We start from the raw sequence: 25349 nt of genomic DNA, 5'->3' as shown, positions 1-25349 counted from the left end.
AGAGGGAGCCGTGAGCAGACACCAACCTTCGAGGGGTCAGGAGCCGGTGTGTAGATGGAGCCGGCCAGGACGGGACCAGCTCCCCTCGGGGGACGGGCGAGCCCTGCCTCTGGAGGGTTCACCCGACCGTTCAGGAGGCCTCGGGTCCTGGAATGGGGGGGGGGGGGGGGGGGGGGGGGGGGGGGGGGGGGACGAGGTGACTTTTAGAGGCCCTCTGCGTTCTGAGACCACACTGCAGGCGGAAGCCAGCGGCAGACGCGAGGGTGCCGTGTGGCTGGGCGCCCTGGGCCGCGAGGGCAGAGCTGCGGGAGGTCCGGCCTGGGGTCCGGGCTCCCAGGCTACAGGATGGGCGGGGTCAGAAGAAGACAGGGCCAGGATCCCGCGTGCTCGGGTGGGTCAGGACTCGGCCTGCAGGAGGAGGAAGGGGGTGGGTACCTTGCAGGGCGGGCTCGGGCAGCCCCCCCCCCCCCAGTAGCTCGGAGGTGCTCCCACCTGCTGAAGCTGCTGACCGCTGGGTCACCCTGTGCCTGCAGCTTGCTGGCCCACCCAGCGAGGCCGCATGTGCCGGGGCGGGGGGGCCGGGCCGGGCCGAGCCGAGGTGCCCAGAGCACTGAGCACCTCCTGGCCCCAGGGCGGGCTGGACCAAGTCGAGGGAAGTGAGCTCCTACCTGGGGCCTCATTTGTTCTTTATCCCGAGACCTGGGAGCGTGCTCTCACCTCAGGAGCCCGAGGTTTCAGAGTCGGAGAGGACCTTAGGGTACGTCCAGTCCAAGACCCTCCTTTCACAGAGGGGGCGTGTGAGACCCCGAGATGGGGAAGAACCACGCGGCCAGGCCGGGGCCGGGCCGAGAGGCCCCCGCCCAGCACCTGCCGCCACACCACATTGCCTCAACAACCGGCCCCTGGCGCTCCCACCGGAGCTCCCCGAACGGGGACGAGTCCCCTGAAAAAGTCATAAGAATAGAGAGAATTGGCGGATGGCTGTTTCCCTCCAGGCCCACTGCCCGCCCCGCAGGTTGGGGCGGCCCTGCGGCCCCCGCTTGTCCTGGTGGCCACGGCCGTCCCGCTGGTGCTACCCGAGTGCAGGTGCACAGGTGCGGCCCAGGGCACAGTAGCGGGCTTGCGTCAACGCTTTGGGTGAGGCGGCTCGGCTGCCGGGGTCGGGGGCTCACAGCTACCGCTGACCCCTCTGAGCTGTCTGCCTCGCCCACCCTCCGCCCTGCAGGGAGCTCAGAGAGCTCCTGAGGGAGGGGACCCCTTCTGGGGTTCACACTCTCCCGGGGGGCCCCAGGGTCACGCCGAGCTGCATGTCCCCCTTTCCTGTGCCAACCACACACTCTTGGCACCTCTGCCTTCTCTGCCCCCTCTGCAGCCGCGGCCCTCGGGAGGGGTCCCCTCCCCAGGCTGAGCCGACTGCCAGAGCGGTTTCCCGGAGCACGGTCCGTCCAGCTGCTGGGAGGCGAAGGTGGGACACGGCAGGGGCCGTGCTCCCGGGAGAAACCTCTTCCACGCAGATTCCCGGCGATGGGTGGGGAGGGGAGTCGTGACCTCATGTCCCCGTCTGCAGTTCTGTTGAGTTTTTCAAACTCTGTCGACGCGAGGGTCTCACACTGTGAACCAGCTAGGGTGGGGTCGCTTCCGGTGGCCGGGAGTGTGGACAGTCTTTGGTTCGGTTGGTTTCAGAGAGTGTATCTGTTTGAAAATGCTCAGAGTTATACACACGCCCAGCAGCTCAGGGTCCGTGCGCGCACTCTCCCTCCGACGCCGGCCAGCAAGAGCCAGGGGCCCGGCGTGCTCTTGGTGGCACATGTTTTCTCACCGCCTGGAAAATCGCTCCCACGGTTCTGTCTGTCGGCATCCAAATGAGTTAGGCCCTCTGGGGCGAGCCACCCTCCCCTGAAATGCTGGTCTCTTTCCTGTTGCCGAAACGGCTGGTCCTTTTTCGGGAATTAGATGTTTTGTTCGTAAACATTTCTCATAGGTGTTGCCACGAACAAAGATGTGTTTTCTATTTATTTATTATGTATGCACTTGGGGAAGTCGTCGTTGGAGAAATGGATCGTCCTAAATGTCACGTTCGGGGATGTCCTTTGGACCACGTACCCGGAACCTTCTGCTGGTGGCAGAGGGCACTGGCTGTGGTTTGGAAAACCTTGTACCATAGTAAACATACAAAGGATCTCAACCTCCCGCCTGCTGCTTTTGTTTTCCATTAAAGGGGGCCTCATTTTAAGCCAGATATCTAAGCAAAAATGAGACCGATGAAATCCCACCGCCCCCCCAGTCTGCCTCTCTGTCACTTCCAAGAATTATTCATATGTTAATGTCCTACCTTGTCCCGCTCTCCGGGGCGCCCACAAGAGCTGGTGCAGCTGGTCCTGTGGGAGAAGAGGCATTCGTTCATGTGACTCGCCCTGCCCCCCTCACTCCCAAGCCATCAGTAAGCCCTCAGGGCAGCACTGTCCCCCGGGGGAAAGCCAGGACGGGCCAACAGGGCCTTGGCTGGAAGCAGGACTGTCTCCTTCTGGAGGCCACGCACAGTGTCTGAGAACAGCGTAGGAGTGGGGGTGGGGAGGTAGGTCCAAACCAAGCTGTCAGGCAAGAGTGGCAGAGGCAGGCCAGAGCGGTCCCCTCGGCCACACTGGGAGGGGCCCACAGGATCAGGGGGGGAGAAGGTGAGACGCAGAGCCTAGAACGGGGAGTGTTCTAGAACTGCACTGCCCGGCTGGCAGCCGCTAGCCACGCGTGGCTAAATTTGAGTTAATTACAAGTTAAATACAATCAAAAGTTCAGTTCCTCCAGCCCACGTGGCTAGTGGTGGCCGTCCCGGATGGGGCAGGTCTAGCACACGCTCCCATCAGCGGGCGCCTGGCGGCTCAGGCGGTGAGCGCCCGACTCTTGACTCGTGATTTCAGCTCAGGTCACGATCTCACGGGTCGCGGGTTCGAGCCCCGCGTTGAACTCCGCGATACAGCATGGAGCCTGCTTGGGATCCTCTCTCCCCCTCTCTGCCCCTCCCCATTTGTCCTCTGTGTCTCTCAAAATAAATTAAAACGTAAAAAATAAATAAAACATTTCCATCACCACAGAGAACTCTTCTCTTGGTGGTTTCTAGAGGGCTCCCAGGGCTCAGTGTGTGCGTGTGCGTGCCTGTGCGTGCGTGCTCAGTCCACCGAAAGGGGTTGGCATCAGGCTGTGGTATCGAGGTGCCAAGGAACAAGTCCGGCGGACCGGCTCGGACACCCGTGTCGGTGGGCCAGGGACAAATCTGACACCCCACCCTGGAGGGACATCGCCTGGAGGCATCACATTTGAACATTCATCCAGTAAATGTCTGAGCACCTGCTGGGTGCCAGGCACGGCACACAGGGGACACAAAAGACCCCCATGGAGGACAGGTGTCAGGGCTCCGGGGACAGGGACGAACCGTCCTCACCTGCGGCGGTCGGGGATCAGTAGGGGCTGGAGGCGCCCGGAAGTCAGGGGCGGGCGAGGCACGGCCCGGCACAAGGGAAGTGAGCAGAGGTGCGGGCTTCAGAATGGAACAGCGTGTGGGGGGCAACGTCGGGCAGCCGGTTCACCACTCAGACGCCCGCACACATGCTGCTTCGGCGACGCGGGAACGGCCCCAGGGGGAGGGCTGGGACGGAGACCCCGGGCGGCTAAGGAGCGGGAGTAAGGACTCGGGGACCCCTCAACAGTCACTGATGCCCACAGGGAAGTCCCCATAAGAGAGCTTGGGCCCCAAGCCCCGTGCCTGCTGACAGGCCAGCCTGGAGGGGAGAGGCGGGAGGGGCTTCTGCGGAAGGAGCGGGAAGTAACGCGGAAGGGCAGGAGGGCGGTCCTGATGAGGGAACAGTGCTTGCGGGGCCGGGCAGAGGAGACACCGTAGGAAGTGGTGGGGGCGGGCCGTTCCACAGACTGGAGGGAAGAAGGGACGGGTGTCCACGCAGAGATACCCAGTGGCGGCCTCGACGGGTCAGAGTTCATAGCATCTGCTCCAAAGGCAGGGGCGTGGAGTCTGAAGCAACAGTCCCTGTATCCACGTGACAGACGCGGCTGGGTGTGCAGGCTGACCCCCACCCGGGGTCCCCGTCACCCACTGCTGCTTCCCGGGCCCCAGGCACACAGGAATCTCATCACGTCTCGCCCACCCAAAGCACTTAGTGTCCCCGCAGTGTGACATGTGACCCGTTCCCTGTACCAGGCACACACCCTTCCCTCCTCCTCCTCCACTCGCCGTGTGCCTGCCCTACTCTCTCCAAGGCTGAGTTCCACGCGAAGGCGTCTCTGACCCACCCCTGGCCCCGTGGACCTTCCTCCTTCCTCCCCCGGGACCCAGGGCCCCGAGCCACCACAGCCCACACCCTGCCACCCGAGGCCACTCGCCCCTTCTGCCAGCCTCCCTCAGGGCGGGCCATCTGACTTCCCACGTGGGGCAGAGTTGTGCTCTATAAACGTTTCATCGAGGGGCGCCTGGGGGCTCAGTTGGTTGAGCATCTGACTCTTGGTTTTGGCTCAGGTCATGATCTCACATTTGTGAGATCGAGCCCCAGGTGGGGCCCTGCACGGAGTATGGAACCTGCCTGTGATTCTCTCTGTCCACCCCCCTCCCCTGCTCACACTCTTGCTCTCTCAAAAAAAAAAAAAAAAAAAAAAAAAAAAAAATTAGGGGCGCCTGAGTGGCTCAGTCGGTTGAGCATCCGACTCTTGCTTTCGGCTCAGGTCGCGATCTCCCGGTTCATGAATTCTAGCCCCACGTCGGGCTCTGGGCTGACAGCATGGAGCCCGCTTGGGATTCTCTCTCCCTCTCTCTCTGCCCCTCCCCTGCTCGCTCGCTCTCTCTTTCTCTCTCTCAAAAATAAATAACCTTTAACCAAAAAAAATGTTTTATAACCGCATCATTGAAGGTCGAATGATGGCACGGGCAGACCCCTCTCCTCCCTCTGTCCAGGGGGCCAGGACCCAGCTGCCCTCCGACCCCGCTCTGAGCTCCCCTGCCCCAGGGGCAGGAAAGGAGTGGGAAGTGAGGGGGGAGGACGACCCCCCGGGAAGGGCAAGCACAGGGGCTCGCCTCAGAGATGTGCGGCCACCCACACAGAGGACGTCAGCAGGGCGCATCAAATGAGCTTTGATTTCCAGCGCAGACTAATGTTATATTTATACCGGACCGTAGTCTATTATCACGCAATAGCATTGTGTCTAAAAAGGTCAACTGCACACACCCTAACTTTAAACTACTTTACAGCTAAAAAATGCTGGCGATCGTTCAGGGTTTCAGGGAGTCGTAAGCACCGATCACAGATCACCACAACACGGACAGTAATGGTGAGCCAGTCTGAAATATTGCGACAACCACCCACACGTGACGCAGACGCACGACGTGAGCCACGGCTGTTGAGACAGTGGAGCCACGGACTTGCTCAACCCCGGGTCACCGCAAACCTTCCGTTTGTGAAAATGTGCAGTATCTCTGAAGTGCGACAAAACGGGCCGGTAACAGTGCTAAGAATCGAAGACCTCCAGGGCCCATTAAGAAAATGAAATTAGGGAAAAAAAAAAAATGAAATTAGGGTCACCTGGGTGCTTCCGTAGGTTGAGCGTCCGACTTCGGCCCAGGTCACGATCTCGCGGTTCGTGGGTTCGGGCCCCGCGTCGGGCTCTGTGCTGACGGCTCGGACCCTGGAGCCTGCTTCGGGTTCTGTGTCTCCTTCTCCCTCTGTTCCTCCTCTGCTCACGTTCTGTCTTTCTCAAAAATAAATAAACCATAAAAAAAAGTTTTAGAAATTAAAGAAAACAAAATAAAATAATTTGCGGACCACGGGTTTACATCATTAACGTCGGCGGCCCAGGTGTCCTCAGTGTTTGGGGGTCACCTCTTCTCTTAGTAGTTACATGAACCTGCTGAAGGTCCCCTCATTGGGAGAAACTCAGTGACGCCCCTCACTGCCAAGTCCTGCGCACACACACCCACGAGCCTCCACTGCTCCCGTGCCCGGCTGGCCTCCGCTTTGGACCTCCCTGTCTCCCCTGACAGAGCCGTCCCCTTTCTCCACTATGCGATGACCTCAGTGGGGAACACGGCCTCTTTCTTTCTGGATCTCCCCAAATTACATGGGCACAGGGAGGTCACTTGTAGCAGAATTTTGCTGAGGGCTTGGGAATATGGCAGAGCAGCCATCTAAAATAGAAAATGAGTCATCATGACGGAATGGTAGGCACAGGGGTCTCTTCCGAGGACCAGTCTGCGGGGCGGGGCCTGTCGGGGGAAACAGGTGACAGACAGTTACCCACGCTCTGCAGAAGGGCTCGCGCGAGAGAGGCCCCGTCACCTCCCTCCAGACCGGGGGACAGAAGGCAAGAGACGCTGCCGGGGCGGGGTTCCCTGGTGGATATCCCGAGAGTGGACGGTGCTGGGCACTTTCTCCTCTCTCAAGGGGTGCACCCCCCGAGCCAGGGGAGGGGTGCCAAGAGAACCCCTCGTGGGGAGGCGGGGATATTTGCGGGAAAGACAAGACCGGCATTTCCCTTCTCAGCTGCACGCTCGCTGAGCCCCAAGCTGACCGGCCACCCGGCTGGGGCGGAGCGAGAAGAGTGTCCTCTGGACGGCTGTCCTGGTTCCCCATCACTCGGGAAGGCAGAGGCTGAAGATGCCTGTCCCCTCACTGGGGTATCTGGAGGTGGACGCAGTGAGGCCGCCGTTCCCGGGGGGAACAGAGGGCTGCCTCTGGATACACGCATTCACTTCTACCTCTGAGCCGGGAAGGACGCACGAGGCTTCCCGTGAGCCACGCACACGCCACGGACGTTACCCGCAGCGTCGTGAGCTAGCTCGAAGGGACCCCGGCCCAAAGGGCCACCTGCTCAGATGGCGGGATCTTTCCAGGAAGAGGTGATGGGCCGCCCCCGGAGGCGGGAGCTGAAGGAGAAAGTGGTCTCACCAGTATTCGACTGGAAAATGCACTGCTCAGATCAAAGTCGAGAGGACAGTATCTGGGAATAATCCGGAACACGTCTCAAGCCAAAGACCGTGAGGGAGGGCGCCCAAGGACAGTGTGCAATGACACAGGGTGGGGAAGCCTTGTGGCCCCCCCTCCTCCGACCCCCCACTCTGGGCCCCACCCTGCAGGAGCCAGCGGGGACGGGGAGGGCTCAGGACGCGGAGCAGGGAGACAAGAGGGAGAGCCGATGGCCCCCATTCCCTCCTGCAGGGGCTCAAAGAGAAGGCGGAGGCGGGGGACAGCGGCGGGGTGCAGGTGGCCTGGCTCTGGGGGCAAGAGGAGAAATCCCCGGTTTGTAGCATTTGCTGAAGCCCATGGTGTGAATGTCCCGACGCGGCCAACGTGGCCGATGCCAAGCTGCGGATCCCCGGGTCCCCGCCGGCCTGAGCACTGGTTCTCACAAGCCGATACTAGCTGGCTCGGCTCACCGAGGCAGAAGGCCGAGTCGGCAGGGCGCCTTGAAGGCAGCGCGGAGAGAAACAGGAAAGTCCCCGCCAGTCCGGGCCCTTCAGCACATCAATCACAGAGAGGAAGGCGGAAGACAAGGATTAGACTCCCCCGGAAGGTACCAGGTCATCTCCTGCCCCGCTGACTTCCAGCGGGTTGGGCCGGCTGGAGGCACCCTCAGGAGATGGGAGGGAGGCTCGGGAATTAATGTCACTGCTTCCCTCTCTGCCGGGGCCCTGCGGGCGGGTGCTATCCTCCTAAGGAACACGGGGCTTGGGTCAGCACACTTTACCACCGTCTGGCTGAAGCCCAGTAACCGCCTTCCTCCCTCCCGGCACCCCCAGGCCCAGGGCTGCTGACCCGCTCCTTGCTGGGGCCCTAAACTTTATTCACGTGACTTGCAAGTGGCCCCTTCGTGAAGTGACCCTTACTAAGGCTTCCCGCTGGACTCCACTGATAACTTTATATACGAGATGCCCTTCCGAAGTCTAAGTGGGGAGAAAAGGAAAATACCAGGAGAAAAACAGGAAGGGGCCACTCCCAAAGGAAAACAGACACATGGCGCACGAACACATTTAAAAATTCAACCTCACTGGCAATTGTAAGATGCAAACTCAAACAACAGTGAGATGCTACTAATCACCCATCAAACTGAAAATATGAAAAAAGGGCCAGAAGAAATGGACACTCTTCGATGGTGACATAATTTACCGTTATGTAAAGGTGGTCTGACGATGTGTGCAAAGTTGGGCTCCAAAACTCTATCCTAAGAAAGGGCTACTGGGGTGCACGAGGATCTGTGACAAGGACATTCGCTGCCGCGTTTTGCACAATAATAAAGAAACTCTGAAACAATTATAGAGTCAGTAATCAGAAATTGGCTAAACTGAGGTTCCCTTTCCCAAAGCAAAGATTAAAAGTGACTGTTGAAGGGGGCACTGGGGGGGGGGCTCAGTCAGTTAAGCATCGGACTTCGGCTCAGGTCATGAGCTCACGGTGCGTGGGTTCGAGCCCCGCGTCGGGCTCTGTGCCGACAGCTGGGAGCCTGGAGCCTGCTTCGGATTCTGCGTCTCCCTCTCTCTCTGCCCCTCCCCTGCTCACGCTCTCTCTCAAAAATAAATAAACGCTAAAAACACTTTTTTTTTTTTTTTAAGAAGTAACGGGTTTAGGAAGTATTTAGCATCGTGCATCAAGACCCTTAGAAACAGTCCTTGTCTGTGACCCACTAATTACTTGTGGGGAACTTACCCTAAGCCAACAGAGTTTCAGTGTAATGACGTTAATTACGGCATTCTTTGTAGTCTAGTCACCCGACAGGGTCAGAGCCTCAACGTTCGGCTGGGAATGGCTACACCCATTACAGCCTCATGATGAACTACTAGTCCTCGTGGAGAAACTACTTCCATAGTGTGTGAGGACACCCCGCTCACCGGCAGAGTCAGCTGCAGAATCCCCGTGGGTTCTGGAAGTCACGCAGTATTACAGGCCGAAGAGCTGAGAGCTCAACTGGCCGACTTTCCCCACATTTGACGTGTTCACACTCACATGCACACGCAGGCACACATACCCACGCACACACTCACACACTCACGCACAGACACACATGCACAGATGCACACACGCACTCACACACACACACACATTCACACGTGTGCGCGCACACACCCTCTCTTGCACACACGCTCACACACACATGTAGTCACATACACATGCACACACACGCACATGCACGTGCGCCCTCTGGATCTCCTCCCCCCCTTACCCGGGGCCACACTCCCACAGCCACAGCCTCTGTCTCCATCCTGGCCCTGCCCCCTCATGCCCCTGGGCCTTTGCATATCCTCCTCCCTTACCTCTTCCCTCCCTCCTGGTTCTGCATCTCAAAAGGCCAAAGAACAATCTGGCAAAGCCCAAAAACAAAAAGGCAAACTCCTCCCCAGGGGGCTGTTCTGGCCCAAGTGTGCTGCAGAGAAGTGACGGGTACCTTCTGGCCCACCACATGCACTGATTAAAAATTAGAAGTGGGCGCCCAAAGGCAGAAAACACCACCCTCCCCCTCAAGAGGTTCCAATGGAGGAGCGAAGGCCTCAGGAGTATGTGAGAAAGGTTCTGCCTTAGGGGTCTAGGGACTTGCTTTGCACTGGAAATGAGTCCCTCTTGTCCTGCTTTCTCCAGACCCTGGGATGTAAATCTGAGGCCAGGCCGAAGTCCTCACCTCTGTCTAGAGAAGGGGTGAGTGTGAGGGACGTCAGATACGGGGGCACTCAGGGCCACCACGTCGGGGCTGAGGCGGGAGGCAGGGACCAAAGAGGCCCCGTGTCTCCAAGCCCGCACCGAAGCCGCCCCCCCAGAGGAGGAGTGCCTGCCGGCTGGCCGGGAAAAGCAGGTGCACAGCCGAGCAGACGTCCCCTGAAATTCCCGACATTCCGGACGGCAGCCCTCCTGGCCCGGAGTGCTCTGGACTCTGGACTCGTGGGCTCGGACGCTGCATCTTGGAGACTCCGGCCGACCTCTCTGGAGGAAAAATAGTTGGCCTGGGTTGGCCGGGCACGGCGCTCCAAGACTGGAACCCGGTGCAGGCTGGCTGCTCAGGTCCAGAGCGGCAGGCTTGCGCGTGGACAGGGGTCAGTTCAACGACGCCTGCGGGGAGCTCACCAAGTGGCCTTGGCTGCAGCTCACGGGTCCCCAGACGCTGGACCAAGTGGAGAAGGCCTGTGACACTTGGTTGGACCTCCCGAAATCGGCCCACGGGAAGTCCCCTGGTCCAGCAAACCCTGGATCTGCGGCCCACCCAGGACCCAGGCAGCTGTGGCCCGGGTCCGTCCCCCTTTTCAGGGTGGGGCCCCTGCCGGAGGCCCCGGGGCCCCACGAAGATCTGGGAGCGCTACACCAAGTTGGCGGGAGAGTGGCCGCTCCCGCCGCGGGAAAGCCAAAACGGACGCAGACCGCTGCGCTCCTGGGTGCAGCGTGCTGGGCGGATGTCTGCACTCCTTCCAAAACAGTTTCTGTGGCCCAGGCGGTCTCCCATCCCCCCCTTCCCCACAGGGGGGCTGTGCTACAGCGGAAAGGAGCCCGGCGTCCAGGGGAGGCCCCGGGGGCAAGGCCATCGTGCTTCGGCGGTGGGAATGGTTTGCACGTGCAGAAGGCGGCGCTACGGGCCCCGCGGGCCCCGCGAGCGAACCGAGCACGGGGCGCTGGGGCACGAGTGAGATCGAGGGCGCGAAGAGCCCGCCTGCGGCGGGGTCTCCGAAAGCGGGGGACCCCGCCGAGCACCTCTTCCCGTCTCTGGCAACCCCTCGCGGTGTGCCCTTGGGAGAAATACTTACCATCTCTGGGCCTCGGTTTCCTTGCGTGTAAAACGGGGGCGGTAACACAGCCCCGGCCGCCCGGGGTCGCCGTGGGGACGAAGTGCGCTCGTGCACGTTCCACGGCACGGCGGGGAGCCCGTCGGGGTCCGGGAGCCAGTCGGGGCGGAGGCGCGTTCAGGCGCTGCGGGGCCCGGCTCGGCAGGTGCGGACGCCGGGAGCCGCTCTTTAGAACCGGAGGGGCGGGGTCAGAGCGCGGGCGGACGCCGGTCTCTGCCGCCCCCTAGTGGACACGCCCCTAACTGTTAAAGGCCCTCGTGGCTTTAGGCGGCCCGGCCACGTGACTGCAGGAGCGGGGTCCTGGCTCTAGGGGCGCGGGGTGCAGCCGTCCCACCTCACCGACGGGGTCCTGTGAAGGCAGCGGCGCCCCTCTCCGCTGGCCCTGCCACAGCGGGCTCCAGGGCAAGGCAGGGGCGAGGCTCCCCGGAGGCGGGGAAGGGAAGTCCCAGCCGTAGTTCCGGTCGCCGTCATCACCCTCCTCCTCGGCCCCCAGGCCCCGAATGAACTTGAGCGTCCCACTCAGCGACTGCCCTCTTCGGGGCCTCTCCCTGCAGACCCGCAGTCCCCGCCCCCCCCCCCCCACCCCGGGAAAAGCCTGACCTGTGCCCACCCCAGAGGCCCCAGGGCGCCGGGCGCTGGCCTCACCACGGGCAGACACTCCTTCACCGGGTTTCGAGGCCAAAGGGTTACTGCCACCTTCAGCAAAGGACACACACATTACCCACGTCAGAGACGGCAGACCCCTGTCCTTGACCTCCCTGGAGCCAGACTCCTCCAGAGGCTTCATCTCAAACGGGCCCTCGGCGCCCAGTGTTAGCGGAGGACCCAGCTAAGCGGGTCCAGCAGCTTCTTGGGAGCCCTGACATCCGAGTCCACTGGGCCTGCCTTCGGCCAGAATCCAGTTTAGGAAGAACACCCGGTCCCCCATCAGGCTCCTCTCCAATTTTTCCCATCCAGCAACCCCTCACTCAGCCCCGGTCAGCACATGACTTTTAACAGAATCCACCAGTAGATGAAGAGGTGAAAGATAACAAATCAATTCTGGGGTGCCTGGGGCGGGGCGGGGGGGGCTCAGGCAGTTGAGCACCGGCTCTTGATTTCGGCTCAGGTCACGATCCCAGTGTCATGGGATCGAGCCCGGCATCGGGCTCTGTGCTGAGTACAGCCTGCTTGGGATTCCCCCCCCACCCCTCTCTCAAACTAAAAATAAAGTAATCCCTATTTTAAAAAAAAAAATCATTTTGGGGGCCCCTGGCTCAGTCAGTTGAGCATCCGACTTCGGCTCAGGTCGTGATCTCACGGTCCATGAGTTCGAGCCCCATGAGCTCGAGCCCCGTGTTGGGCTCTGTGCTGACAGCTCAGAGCCTGAAGCCTGCTTCGGATTCTGCGTCTCCCTCTCTCTCTGCCCCTCCCTCGCTTGCACTCGGTCTCTCTCTCTCTCAAAAATAAACAAACATTAAAAAAAATTTTTTTAAACATTTTCACAGGAGGGAGTGACTTTTAGTAAGTGCAGAGAACACAAAAACTCCTTAGTAATCAGAGGCATACAAATTAAATTACTGTTTTCTCTCTGTTGAACTCTGGCTGGCATGTAGGTCATCAGTTGAGTATTTTTTGAACAAATAAATGCATTGATGAATACCGCTACCAAATCGTTCAGCGTCCAGCTGAGAGAGGATCCGACTCGCCACCCTGGCGCGTGGGGCCCACCTCTGGCGCGGATGGCCGTGGCCACGCCGGGGTGGGAACAGGGTAGGGTCACTCGTGCGAGCACGGTGGGCTTGGGTAGAAGCAGACGGTCCCCGAAGGGGATGCGGACAGTGAGACAAAGCACCACGGTCTGGCCCGACTCGCTCCACGCCGGCAGTCTGTAAAGTCGGCTTAAGGCACAGCAGAAGCATGGGACGTCGCGCAGCCACTAAATGTCAAACACGGAGTCAGTGAGCCACCACGGAAACTTTATTACAGTATGACGCCAAGTGGGAAAGGCTGAAAACAAAATTCTCTTCCCGCTGTGACGACAGCCGTGTGAACACAAAGTGCACAGATAATGTTCTGGAAGGAAGCGTGGTCGAATGAAAATAGCTTCAAGAGCTGGGTGGCGTGTGGGTAGCTCAGTTCTTCCTTTTATAGGGATCTCTTAACGTCGCCGTCATATCACCTCAGTAAAAACAAGGATTTCAGTTCTTGGTCTGGGAGCAAGAACCCAGGAAGTCAGGGAAAATATGACCTTTTAAAACAGAGGACGTGCTGACGGACGTCTGCCAGACCCCGCGCTGGTGTGGCGTGGCCTCACTGTTCACTCTGATCCCCACTCTCCGATTCTGCCTTTAACGCTGTCAACTTTTGTCAGCTTTTTCGCATTTACTTAATTTCTTAAATACAGTGTGAAAACAGTATTTGCATTGGTTGCTGCGCCTTGTGACACCTGTACCTCATGTGCTTGCAACAAGCCCCCCCCCCCCCCAACTCCCCCGGTGCCCTAGGCCCGCCCTGGCCAACAGCAGCTTCCCTGTGGCCCTTCCTCCTCCTGCGGACACGGGAGGCAACATGGTTTTCAGAGTGGAGCAGAAAAGGACGCCCCAGCCTGACCCTCCCTCTCTGAGAGGAGCCAACAGCCCAAGGTCCACGGCTAATTTGAGAAACTCTCCGGAGACCTGACAAGTGGCCTCCCAGGAGCAGTGGTGACCCCTCCCGCTGCCACCGTGCGAGGAGAGCCCCGGTCCAGGGCACGGGTAAACCCACAGCGGGGCAGATCCCGCCTGTCGAGCCAGACCGCACGGCCCTGCCCGGGCCCCTGGCCTCCCTGCTCAGCTATAGGAAAGCTGGGGGACAGCCGGCCCCTGGGTCCCAGCTCCAACGGATAAAACAATGCTCAGACAAGGATGGAGGAAACTCAGAATGCACCTAAAATAGATGCTGTAGGCCAAGGCCTGGGAAAAGCTGTCTGCTGAGCATGAACAGGAGGGGAAAAACAACGATGTGGCAGCCAAACATTTTGCAATAAAAAAACAACAGAAAAATATACTTACAAATACAGATAAATATTCTATTCTGGGGGGGAAAAAAAAAAAGAACCCAAGGTGGGGATTCTCCATTTGGACTTTCTGAGTTCATAAAATTTAATAAAACCTTGAATTTTAATAAAACCAACTCACTGAGATTAAAACCAGAATGATTTTAAAGAAAAAAATCTCATTTCAGAACTAAGAAAAAAACTGGGTGCCCAAAACCCAACACAAAGGTAAATGTTTCCAAAATGGTAAGAAAAAAAAAAAAAATCCCTGAATCTGCAACTGAAAATAACACACCATGTTCTATTAGAATTAAAAAAAGAAAGAAAGAAAGAAAGAAAGAAAGAAAGAAAGAGGAAGGAAGGAAAATCCATAAAACTTCTTAGCAAAATTACTGAACATTAGCAGGAAGGATCTCCAGGAATCTGATAGAAAAAAATCATTATTGGGGCACCTGGGTGACTCAGTCGGTTAAGTGTCTGACTTCAGCTCAGGTCACCATCTCGTGGTCTGTGAGTCCGAGCCCCGCGTCGGGCTCTGGGCTGATGGCTCGGAGCCTGGAGCCTGCTTCCAATTCTGTGTCTCCCTCTCTTTCTGCCTCTCCCCTGTTCATGCTGTCTCTCGCTGTCTCAAAAATAAATAAAACGTTAAAAAAATTAAAAAAAAAAAGAAATCATTAAAAAAAAATCATTATTAAGGAGAAAGACAGTTGGCCTTGGACCACTAGAAGTAAGACACTGATGAGAATCAGGGAGAGAGGAGAAAGTCTGTGAATTCCCCGCCTTGGTTATGGGTTAACGCATGCTGGTGAAGGTGGTTTAATTAAAAAAACAGGGGCGCCTGGGCGGCTCAGTCGGTTACGCAACTCGATCTCGGCTCAGGGCATGATCTCGAGGTTCGTGTGTTCAAGCCCCGAGGCGGGCTCTGCGACGGCAGCACGGAGCCTGCTTTGAATTCTCTCTCTCAAAACAAAACAAGAAAAATAAGAAAGAGGGTTACCACTGTATATAAAGGAAACCACCAGCAGCACTAAAAACAGCGTGACCGTCAAAAACCAGAGGGCATGAGGACCAAGGGGGCAAGGATGTCCCCCTAATGACGTGCTGGTGTTTCGTAGCTGATCGTTAAAGCTACCACGCGGATGTACTGGATCAGGACATTAAAAGCGACGTGAACGAGCACAGGTAAACTTGCGTACGTAGGTGGGTGTGTGTGGATACACTCCCCCCACATCCCTTAAACACACTTCTCTTGCTCGTGAATCTGCAGGCTGGCGGGCCAGGTGGTGACAGCCGTCTCCAGGAGGCCTTGGAGGCTGCGGCGGGAAGCATTTGAAGGCGCCCAAGCTCACACACGTGCACGTGGGCTGGACACGGCGGGGGCTGGGCAGGTGCGGACCCCACCCGCCACCGGCATCTCTGTCTCCACGGGGCCTCTCCGGCGCGGTGGCCTCGGGGTAGCCGACAAAGCTACCGGCTTTTGCATCTAGTGAACCGGCCAAACGCAACGCCCGGTACCAGCGAGGATCTGAGATCTACTGTTGGCAGAGGGACAAGGTAACGGAACCACCTGGGACAGCAGGTCGGCAATATGTACCAAGACGTCACCTTGCGTTTGTTCTGGCGAGTCCACTGCCGGGAACCTGCCCTTCAGATATAAACAAAAGTTGACCAAAATATCTGGGCAGCCGTATGTCGGAACGAAACGCCGAAAACTGCAAACTCAAGGGTCTACCGGGAGGCACGGCGCGGGTCAGCTGCGGGGCGGAGGTCACCCCCACCCTGCTAATCTGGGCCACCCGCAGCCGTGGCCCGCGACCAAAACACCCTCCCAGCCGGCCCCGCGCACCCACTGGGGAACCCTCGCCATCAGTTTTTCAGCGCAGCCTGGTCCAAACTGGATCGTGTCCCACACTCAGACCACCACAGCTTAAAATCCCTCAGGGCACCCCAAATTCCCGCAAGACCCCACGCACCTCCTTCCCTCTTCAGGCGGGTGCTGCACTGTGCCCCCAGCCCCCCTCTGCTCCTTCTAACCACAGGGCCCCGACACAGACCGTTCCTCTGCTCCTGCCCCAGAGACGGCCTCGCCGACATCCCCAGGCTCCCCCCACCTCCACCCCACCTCGAGGCCCGTGTAGGTCTTCCAACAGTTGCCACTTTGTGCATGATGCGTATTTGTCTTCTCCCACCAGGTCCCGAAGTTTCAGGACGCCTGGGCCCAGGTCCGGGCCGTCCCCGGCTCCCAGCAATGCCTCGCATGTAAGAGACGCTCCGAGCACTGGGGGACGTGGCTGCACCCTGCGCAGGAAGCGGTGGGATTAGGACTTCCCCACGCGGAAGGCTGCTAACTGGAAACACAAGGCCCGGGACCATGTGAAGGGCGCCATGCCCGTCCCATCAGGACACCTGCTCCATCCTGACTAGAGAGGACAGAGAGCCGACATGCTCAAGGGACACGCTGAGAGTGCCAAGGGACAGCGCTTGCCCCACCGTGGCTGCGTGCAAGGGTGTAGACGGCCCTCCCCGGGACAGGGCAGGGGCTCAGACGGGGCTCAGACGGCCCTCCCCGGGACAGGGCAGGGGCTAAGCTCCAGCCACACAGGAGGGGGTGCACTTCGTGGACGGGGTGAGGCCACAACAAACACACGGCTGCAGGCCGGGAAGTGAACTTTTTTTTTTTGGAAACAAATTAACAGGAGGTTGCACCGAGACAAGGCCGTGGCAGGGGTAGGCACACACTTTTCACTCTGGACCCTCCTGCAGCGGTGACGTTTCCTAACCACGTCCGTGTGCCCTTTTCAATCTGTTAAAATTGTGAGGGAAGTTCTGTACAAACAATGTGAGTCCTTAAAAATGACACCTGCATATAAATTCTGTAACTCGTACGCAGGGGAGGTCTGACGCACGAACATTGCAGGGCGGTTAGTACCATACAAAACACCACAGATTTAGGCACTTTGTCAAAAAAAACCGTTTAGAAACGATGAGGTTACGGAGTCTTCTGTCACACGCCGCCGGCTCCCGATTCACACCCCGACGGTCGTCACATTAAATGGCACGTTTGAGCCCTCGCCGCCCGCACGGCCGCCCCGAGCAGGACACAGGCACAACTCCTGGCCTTTACGGACCACGCGAAACCCGACGGCCGCCGGGAGGTGTCCCCGACTGGCGGCGGGGGCTCCAGTCAAATTCAAAGTCGGGACTTTGCGTGTCCACGTGACCGCGCACGTGCGGGGTTCCGCATCCCGCGTCCTGACCGTGCGGCGCGGACGAGCACCGAGCCCCGCGCCAGGGCGGGAGTTCGCGGCCACGGAGGCGGGGTCTGCGGCCCGCGGGGGGCCCGGTCCCACGGACGGCGTCTGTCCGGCTGGCTGGGACCTGGCAGCCGTCCGGTTGGCGGAAACGAGGGGGGGCAGAGCCAGGGCAGTGAGGGGGAGGGGCGCCTCAGGAGCCAGTGCCGCCCCCGGACACGAAGGGCCACCGTTTCCATTTACAGTGATTTTACAGGAACCTCGAACGCGTCCGAGTCCAACGTTAACGCCGAGGCCGCCGTCTTCTCGCTCGAAGCCTCTTAAACGGTAACTCTGGTGTGGACGGCCAACCGGTCGCGGGCGCAGGATTCTCCGGGGAGTGGCTCCCGCCCCTGCCCGAGCCCGGGGCGCCCCGAGGCGGCCGGGGAGGCCCCCTTACAGCTCCGCCCTCTTACTCCCGGCGCGGTTGTCTTCCTTCGCGGCCTCGGCGGCCCGAGATTTGGGCTCCCCCTCCTTCTTCGTCTTGCCCTTGTCCCGCTTCGTTTTATTCTTCTCCCCGCCGCCTCCCCGGCCGGGGTACACCTGCCCCTCCAGCGTCACATCGGCGCACCTGTCCTGACTGACCAAGAAGTCCTTGATCTCCCAGGCGTAGCTTCCGTCCCGAAGCATGAAGATGGCACGGTCGGACCCCACGATGAACCTCGACAGAAACACGCGGTCAGGACACGCGGTGAAGCGCTAACGGGCACAGCCGCCCTGTGCCACGTGGCCAAGAGGAGCGACTCCTCTCAACCTCGACACAACAAAACGCTACGCTCCTCGAGGCCCCCGGTAGCTGACGGTGACGAGCACGACCCGAGCTGAGCTGAGCGAACCACGCAACCCCTCGGCTCCAGTCTCGGAGGCAGAGCCCCGGGGAACGATCTGGATCCGCCTCAGCGTGTCAACACTCAACAGGCCCCAAGGGGCAAAGCAGGGGATGAGCCCCGGGCTGGAGCACCGGCGTGGCCGGCGGGCACGGAGCTTCCGCTCCTGGGGGGCCGCGCCCAGCCCACCCCGCAGAGAGGGGCGGTGGCTCTGGACGGGGAGTCAGGGGCACACGGACCGGTCCCCTCGGCGTGTGCGCAGGCCCACGACAGCACCGAGCGTCGTGCTCGGTACCCCTTCGTGTCTGTCTGTCACTGCTATTTCCTAAACTAAGACGCGTGAAGACCCTGAATTGAGGAGGAACAAGAAACTTCCCGAAAACTGCATCTCAGGATCGTACTGAGCTATGAAAACCGGACCCCCGACCTCGGATCAGTTACCTGTCAGCAGTCTGGTCCGAGCGTGTGTGAACACGGCCACACACGGAAGGATCTCCGGCGTGAGAACCCTCTGGGCGGGGGGGGGGGGGGGGCACCCTGTCCTGCTGTGACTAGTCTGCCCCCAGAGGCCAACCACCTGTCCAGTCTTCCTCAGATGAAACAGAAGTTATGCAGCCCGGCACAGGAGATAAGGTCACTGACACTGTACTAGTGTTGTGTGGGGACAGGGGGGTGGGGGGGGGGTGACAGGTGTAAGGAGCAGGGCACACGGAGCTGACAAACCCTACGTTGTTCGCCCAAAACTAATAGACCGTTTGTCAGCTGCACTCAGAAAAAAAACAGCTGAAGGTATAAAGATATATAAAATTTTACGATCAAATGAGATAGTAAAAAAAAAAAAAGGCAAAAAAACTTACGGGCCTTGACCAATAATAAACGTTTTTTCTTTAAAAAGAAAACAAAGGCAGGGATAAACAGAAGCGTCAAAGAGGAAACCCGAGGCAGGAAAGGTCCTGGGCCCGAGGGAGGCACCGCCAGAAAGGGCGCCCGCTCCAGACTGGGGAAAAGTCCCCGCACCGCCTACGGTTTTCTCAGCGGCCCGCCGCCTCACCTCTGCACGTCGTAGTTGGCGTTGAAAAGGCTGCCCTGCCAGAGGCTGGTGATCTCCTCCGTCTCCTTCTCAGTGGGGTTTCCGGACACAGTGACGAACATCATGAGCGTCTTCCCCTTCCTCGTCATCTTCAGGATGCTCTCGGGCCTGCCCGGGTCTATCTGGGAGAAGTCGATAGGGGCCGAGGGTCTTTTGTGCTCCGGGAGGTCCCCCTCTTCGATGTCGTCATCCTTCTATTAGGACACAAAACACAGCGTCACGCATCATCAGAAATGTGCTTGTCAAGCGGGGCAGGCGAGAAGGGCGGCGCGTGCCCGCAGGAGCGGTGACCCACGTTAGCACAGGAAAAGGAGACCCGGGAGCTGTCCTCCTCTACCTGACCTTCAGGTGAAGCCCGAGTCTCAGGCAGGACTTCCCACCCGTCGTCATTCCGGGTCACCGATACCTGAGGCCCCTGTGTGATGGCTTCAAAGAATCTACCCGATACGGTGGCCTGTAAATATGACCACATTCTGGTTTGGTCCCACAATGAACCACAACACAGCAACGAAGAAGAAAAAAACACTGATGGTGTGCCCCAAACCTCAAAAGGACAATAGTGAGTGACAGAAGCCAGGCACAAAATCAGAAACACTATAAACTTATTTAAGTTCGAGATGAGACACAATTAAGAAATTAGGAACAGCGGTGGCCTCTGGGTGGGGGATGAGGTGGGTTTGACTAGGACGGGGCCCAAGGGAACTTCTGAGATGACAGAAATGGTCTCTACTTTGACAGGACAACACAGATACTCACCGGTCAAACTCCTGCACACTATACTTAAAATCTGCATTTCATGTGTATCAACGTCAACTAAAAAATAAGAACTGTCTGGGGCGCCCAGGTGGCTCAGTCGGTTAAGCCTCCGGCTTCAGCTCGGGTCAGGATCTCACGGCTCGTGGGTTCGGGCCCCGCGTCGGGCCCTGTGCCGACGGCTGAGACTGGAGCCTGCTTTGGATTCTGTGTCTCCCTCTCTCTCTGCTCCTCCCCTGCCCGTGCTCGGTCTCTCTCGCTCTCTCAAAAATAGACATTAAAAATAATTTTTAATAAAAAACCCTGAACTACTCTACTCACTCAACTCTAGTTAGCAGGCTTCGTTTTCTGCAGTCGTGTGAACAAGCAATTCTGACGCTACCATCTGTAACTTCCAGGCTGGAGCCAAGGAGGAAATACGTTAGGGACAATGACACCCGGTTCTTCACTTAGGGGCAGAACTACAGGAGGAAGACGACGCCCTGTGGTGGCCGAAGGACCACGTGATTCTTCATAGGTAGGCAGGCAGACAGAGCGATAAATAAAAATATTTAAGCATCAGAGTTCCTCGGAGAAAAGCCTAATAATTCCAGCCACAAAAGGAAACGACGTACCGAAAGAAGTCACCAAACGGGTGGTCCTTGGAGACACTATGCTAAGTGAAAGAAGCCGCACGCAGAAGACCACGCTGTGCGAGACGGCTGGCATGAAGCGTCCAGAACAGAACAGAGATTCGTGGCTGCCGGCCACAGGCTGGAGGGTCAGGGGAAGTGGGGGAGGGCGACCGAGACGAGAGTCTCTTTCTGGGGTGACGAACATGTTCTAAAATTGATAGTGGTGACGGCGGCACGCCCCTCTGAAAACACCACGGAAACGTACACTCTGAATGGGTGAACTGTCGGGCGTGTGAATTCTCTCAATAAAGCGGGTATCGAACACCCGATAAACGACTAACCTAAAATGACACGAAGAGCCCGTATCTCTCTCTTACTCGGTCCTCTTGACAAACTGGCGAGGACGTCGACAGTCTGTTAAAATGCCCCTAATGAAAGGCGAGCACAGGAACTCGTACGGCGGTGCCTGAAGGTGCCCCACGTTTGCATCAGACCTGGGACCTCGCGTGAGCCCCACCTAACTAGCCGGCCGACCGCGGCCGGGACTCCCTCCTCCCCTGGGCCTGTTTCCTCATCTTTAAACAGAAAAGCAGAACCAGCTGGCCCCACGGCCCCAACAGTGACTACACACGATGCATAGAGCTTCTCATCTCCGCCACTCTCTCTACCGCTCCGTTTCTTCCTCGTTTTTCTTTAAGAGTCCGTGGCGACCGGCACACAGAGGCACGTGCTGTGCAGTCAGAGGGTCTTGGGCAGGTTGGAAAACCACCTATAACGGGGTTGGGGGGGGGGACAGCATCTCCCTCCTAGGGTTTGGGGGGTTCAGTGACATAAAGGCAGGCCATAAACACCCAATGATCAGACCCGCAACCAGCTGTGGAGATGACGTAGGACCTCCCGGTGGCCGAATTCACAGGCTGTCTCCATCTCCGTTTTATTCCTCCCTAACATGTGCTATCGCTTCTTAAAACACCTTCAGACTTCGAGTTGGCTCAGTAACCTAGAATATTTGTATTTTTCACACTGACTTCACTAATGGTCACGAAGTTAACTCCGTACGTCACACATAGCATCTCTTTTCAATGAAAACATAATTGATCAGAAGTCGAGTGCAAACAGCAAGGGTAAGGATTGTTTCCAACAACTTGAATTCCACCTTCTAGGTTTTTGTGTGTGTATCAGTTACCAAAAAGGGGGGAGGGGAGGGGGAGGAACAGTACCCCATGTGGCTGACTGTCGGGTTCTACTTACTTCCTCCCATGCCCCTCGGCTTCTCCGCTGGGCCATCTGATATGTTCTTATCATTTTCTCTACTCCTGCAGCAATCAAGCCTCTAACCCTGGGCAGGGGTGGGACTGTCACAGGTCAGGCATTCCCCAGACACAGCCCGACCCTGCCTCCAGGCATTTTCAACCGGCTTCCCTGCTTCTTCCCTGCTTCTCCTCTGCTGCTGGTCACATTCAATAGTTACAAAGCTGAAGTCCACTTTCTGCAGACCCTTTTCTTCCTCCCTCCCTTGCTCCTTGATGCTAACACTGGCTGCCATGCGCCCAACCTTCAGGACAGCCCTGCGAGGCCCCCACTGAAATGATGAGGGGGACGAGCCTCGGAGAAGAAAATAACTTACTCGAGGTCACATGCTAGCAGGGGGGACACCGACACTGGAGAGCGAACCCACATTTCTGGCTCTGGGATCCGCCCCCCCACCTGCCCCTTGCTGTAGAATGAAAGAACTGCCTTCGGTTTTCCTACACCACCTGGGACTCAGCATTAAACCTAACACAGAGGAAAGGGTTCCCGTTCTGCCCCACTTGACCCGGGAGGCAGGCATCTCAATGGAAGAATGATTCTCACACCAGTGGGAAGGAGGTAGGGCGGGGGGATTTAGGGATCGCCCCCTGGGGGAGGAAGTACTGTTTCTCACAAAAGCTCTCCCACAGAAAAATCTCTGCTACCGGGGAAGGGCACTCACATTTGTGGACGGTGTGCAAAAGTTAGCTCACCTGGTCTGCACGGCACCCTGCCAAGGGGAAGGTTGTCCGGCTTCACGGTTAAGGAAAATGAGGGTCACACTTACAAGCAGTAAGGCCGGGTTCAAAACCCCTGTGCCTTCAGCACATCATGCTGTCTCCTGCCTGGTCACACAACCGCCAGCTACCAAGTTGAGCACACTCTCTCACATTCCCCCCTCCACTCTGATCCAGGAGACTCCAGCTCATGCAGGCCCTCCCATCACCTTGCACTTGTACTTCGGCTCACCAGGGTGCGCGGCCAGGCAGTAAAATGGTGAAAAGAATAGGCTTGAGAGTCAAACGACGAAATTCGGAATTCAGCTTATATGCTGTAGGACGTGGGGCAAGTTACTCAACCTCTCTGGGCTTCAAAAGTCATCATCTAGAAAGCAGGGTGAGCGCATTAAAGGAGTGCGCATGCCCAGGGCAGTCCTGTTAGCTAACAAAAACTCAGTAAGTATTAACTATGAAGTTGTTTCTGCCTTCGGAGTCTCTGCCCACCCATCCTAAACTTTGCTGACCAATTTTTCTAATCATGAGAGCCCACGATTCAAGAACCCCCGCCACCGCTGGAACCTCACTCCGGGGCACACTCTGAACCCTCTCAAAGCGTTATGAAGGCCGTGCAGTAACCCGGGGAAATGCTTAATATGTCTAATGAGAAAACCAACAGCGGGAAATGACCCCGATGCCAGGCTCTGAGCTGTAAAAACCATCTGCATGCGGAGGGGACACGAGCGAGGGAACACGCGTGTCAGTCCCAAGGTACGAACGATCACACAGAAGCGTTCCATTATGGCAGTATTTGGGTCACACCGCTTTTCAAACTCATCAGGGCCCGTGTATTGTCTTCTAAATTAAGCGAAGACCCCGGAACACTGGAGGCCCAGCGCAGCCTGGTTCGCACCGGCCTTTCCACCCGGACCGCTCACTACCTTGCTTCAAACGCAGCCTTCTCCAGCTAACCGAACTATTCCTACCAGCACGGCTGGCCATCAGAGTGGCGCTAGCCCAGGTTCTTCCCAGGTTTCCTTGGCTAATCCTCAAACTCCTCTGAGGTGGGCATTGCGAACGCCTCTGTTTTGTGGGTGAGGAGACTTTCACCATCAAAGTCACAAGTGGTGTGAACCCAGCCAGTCCAGCTGCCAAGCCTGGCCTCTATTATCTGCACACCCCCCACCCCCCGACCCAGCTCCCGCTGCCCTTCTCCACATCGCCCCTGCCTCTAGCCAGATGCCCTGTGCTCCCTGGAACCCTCTGAAAGTCCCACCGCACCTTATTCCCACAGTACTCCACAATTCCTACTTTGTTTTATGGTTGTTTGTACCGTCACTGCTGTTCCTGATGGTCGGATCCCTTGTTCATCTCCGTTTCTGTCTAACTTAGTACTTCAAGGTATTATTTCCTCAAGAGACAGCGCTCTTACTTTAGGGAATCAGACACTTCAGTAGCTAGACCATAAACAGATGGGCGATTACAAGGGAGACAGTAAACAGGGAAGGAGCTGCTGCGAGACGTTCCCTCTTCGTTAGCAGTGTGCACACTCATATCTACCCCGTGCACACTCATAGCTACCCCCATCTTGCCATCAGCTGCGGATACGCATGGAAGTACAAGTCTGCTTTCTCCTAGTCAAATTCATCAGATGGTATTTTTTAAACTCACGTCTGAAAGTCTCTATCAAATGAGGCATGCACACGGAGATAACCACAAAGTAAGAAGACATCAGCCTGGGAAGGCATCATCGGGTAAAACCTCATTTTGCAGATAAGGAACCTCAAGCCCAGAGCGGAAACGGGAATTGCCCAAGGTTACACAGCCAGCAGAACCCAAGTTTCTCGGGGCGCCTGGGTGGCTTAGTCGGTTAAGCGGCTGACTCTTGAACTCCGCTGAGGTCACCATCTCAGGGCTCCTTGAGTTCCAGCCCCGCCTCACGCTCTGCACTGCTGGGAATTCTCTCTCCCCCTCTTTCTGCTCCTAACCCACTCATGCTCTCTTTTCTCTCTCTCAAAATACATAAACTTTAAAAAAGAACCCAAGTTTCGGACTCCACTCCACCAGCTCTGCAAATGAGCCAGGACCATTCAACCACTTTTGCAAGGGAAAAAAGGCACGAGTTTTCCTCCAGTGAACCTCATCTAAAAACCTTATCACACACTCCAGAGCACTCAGGTAACAAACCAAAAAACCTACTCTCACAAAAACAAGTCTTTGCTCCTTTAAACGAAATGTGAGCACCAGCTTTTGACCTCCCCCACCCCCACTCCCCAAATTACAAAACCCTCAGCAAGAAATATACTGGAACGAGGAGTCTGGACGCTTCTGGTCCAGAAGACGGGAGAACCAGTAAAGGGGAGACGACCCTCGCTGTGTACCCCTCACCCGCCCGCTCAGCCCAGCCTCGAGGAGCAGCGTGCAAAAGGTCCCCCTCCCCACGCGCCGGGCTCACTGACCACCGGGGCGCCGAGAAAGTAGGGCGAGGCCCCGGAAGGGCGCAACGGGGCACTGGGGTGAGGCTGGGGCGGGGCAGCAAGGCCGCCCGGCCTTGGCAGAGAGGGCGACACCGAGAAGGGGTGTGGAGGGCGCCCGTGCAGAGGGGCCGGAGGTCAGCGGGCCCGGGGCCCGGGACCGAGAGCAGCCGGCGGGTGCGCGCGCGCGGACCTCCCACTGCTCCAGCAGACGCGCCATGTCCGCATCGTTGTAGTCGCGAATATCCTTCTTCTTCTTCCGCGGAGGCGGGCTGGCCTCCCCGGACGTCCCGGCCGCGCCCTCGGCAGCGCAGGCCCTCGGCGGCAGCAGCAGGTCAGAGGCGCAGAGAAGGACCAGGGCCGCGCGCACCCAACCGGAGGCCGCCATCTTCGCCGCGCCACCGCGGAGATCACGCTTGCGCGCGCCGCGGACCCCGCCCCCGGGTTCTCCTTCCGACCCCGCCTC

General features: G+C 58.0%; 1 protein-coding gene across 5 annotated transcripts; it reads right to left on the bottom strand.

Moving 5' to 3' along the window:
- Positions 1 to 595: 595 nt before the first annotated feature.
- On the bottom strand, positions 596 to 25349 carry MESD (mesoderm development LRP chaperone). Of its 5 annotated transcripts, XR_007454181.1 has the most exons (6): positions 25077 to 25349; positions 18998 to 19230; positions 5580 to 5745; positions 2333 to 2378; positions 1820 to 2116; positions 1606 to 1692 (listed from the first exon to the last, which is right to left on the bottom strand). XR_007454181.1 is itself a non-coding variant. In XM_049614352.1 (5 exons), exons 1-5 carry the CDS (start codon positions 25269 to 25271, stop codon positions 1622 to 1624), a joined length of 711 nt encoding a protein of 236 aa, XP_049470309.1. In that variant the 5' UTR covers positions 25272 to 25348; the 3' UTR covers positions 596 to 1621. The 5 variants fall into 5 exon arrangements, 4 of the variants coding, with proteins under 4 accessions (XP_049470309.1, XP_049470307.1, XP_049470308.1 ...); XM_049614352.1 differs by lacking the exon at positions 1820 to 2116 and having other exon boundaries at positions 596 to 1692; positions 25077 to 25348; XM_049614350.1 differs by lacking the exon at positions 1606 to 1692 and having other exon boundaries at positions 1727 to 2116.

This window comes from Panthera uncia, assembly GCF_023721935.1.
Source record: "Panthera uncia isolate 11264 chromosome B3 unlocalized genomic scaffold, Puncia_PCG_1.0 HiC_scaffold_2, whole genome shotgun sequence".
Lineage (NCBI taxonomy): Eukaryota > Metazoa > Chordata > Mammalia > Carnivora > Felidae > Panthera > Panthera uncia.
Note: the sequence above shows the minus strand (reverse complement) of the source record. Positions and strands in the feature narration are given on the sequence as shown.

Coding starts and splice junctions, on each gene's coding strand:
- MESD (XM_049614350.1), bottom strand. CDS start 25,271: ATGGCGGCCTCCGGTTGGGTGCGCGCGGCCCTGGTCCTTCTCTGCGCC. Junction 5,746..18,997: donor GCCAACTACGACGTGCAGAG/GTGAGGCGGCGG, acceptor TTTTTGAGAAAG/ACAGAACGTGAGCAGAGGAG. Junction 2,117..2,332: donor GCCCCGGAGAGCGGGACAAG/GTAGGACATTAA, acceptor CTCTGCCACCAG/CAGAAGGTTCCGGGTACGTG.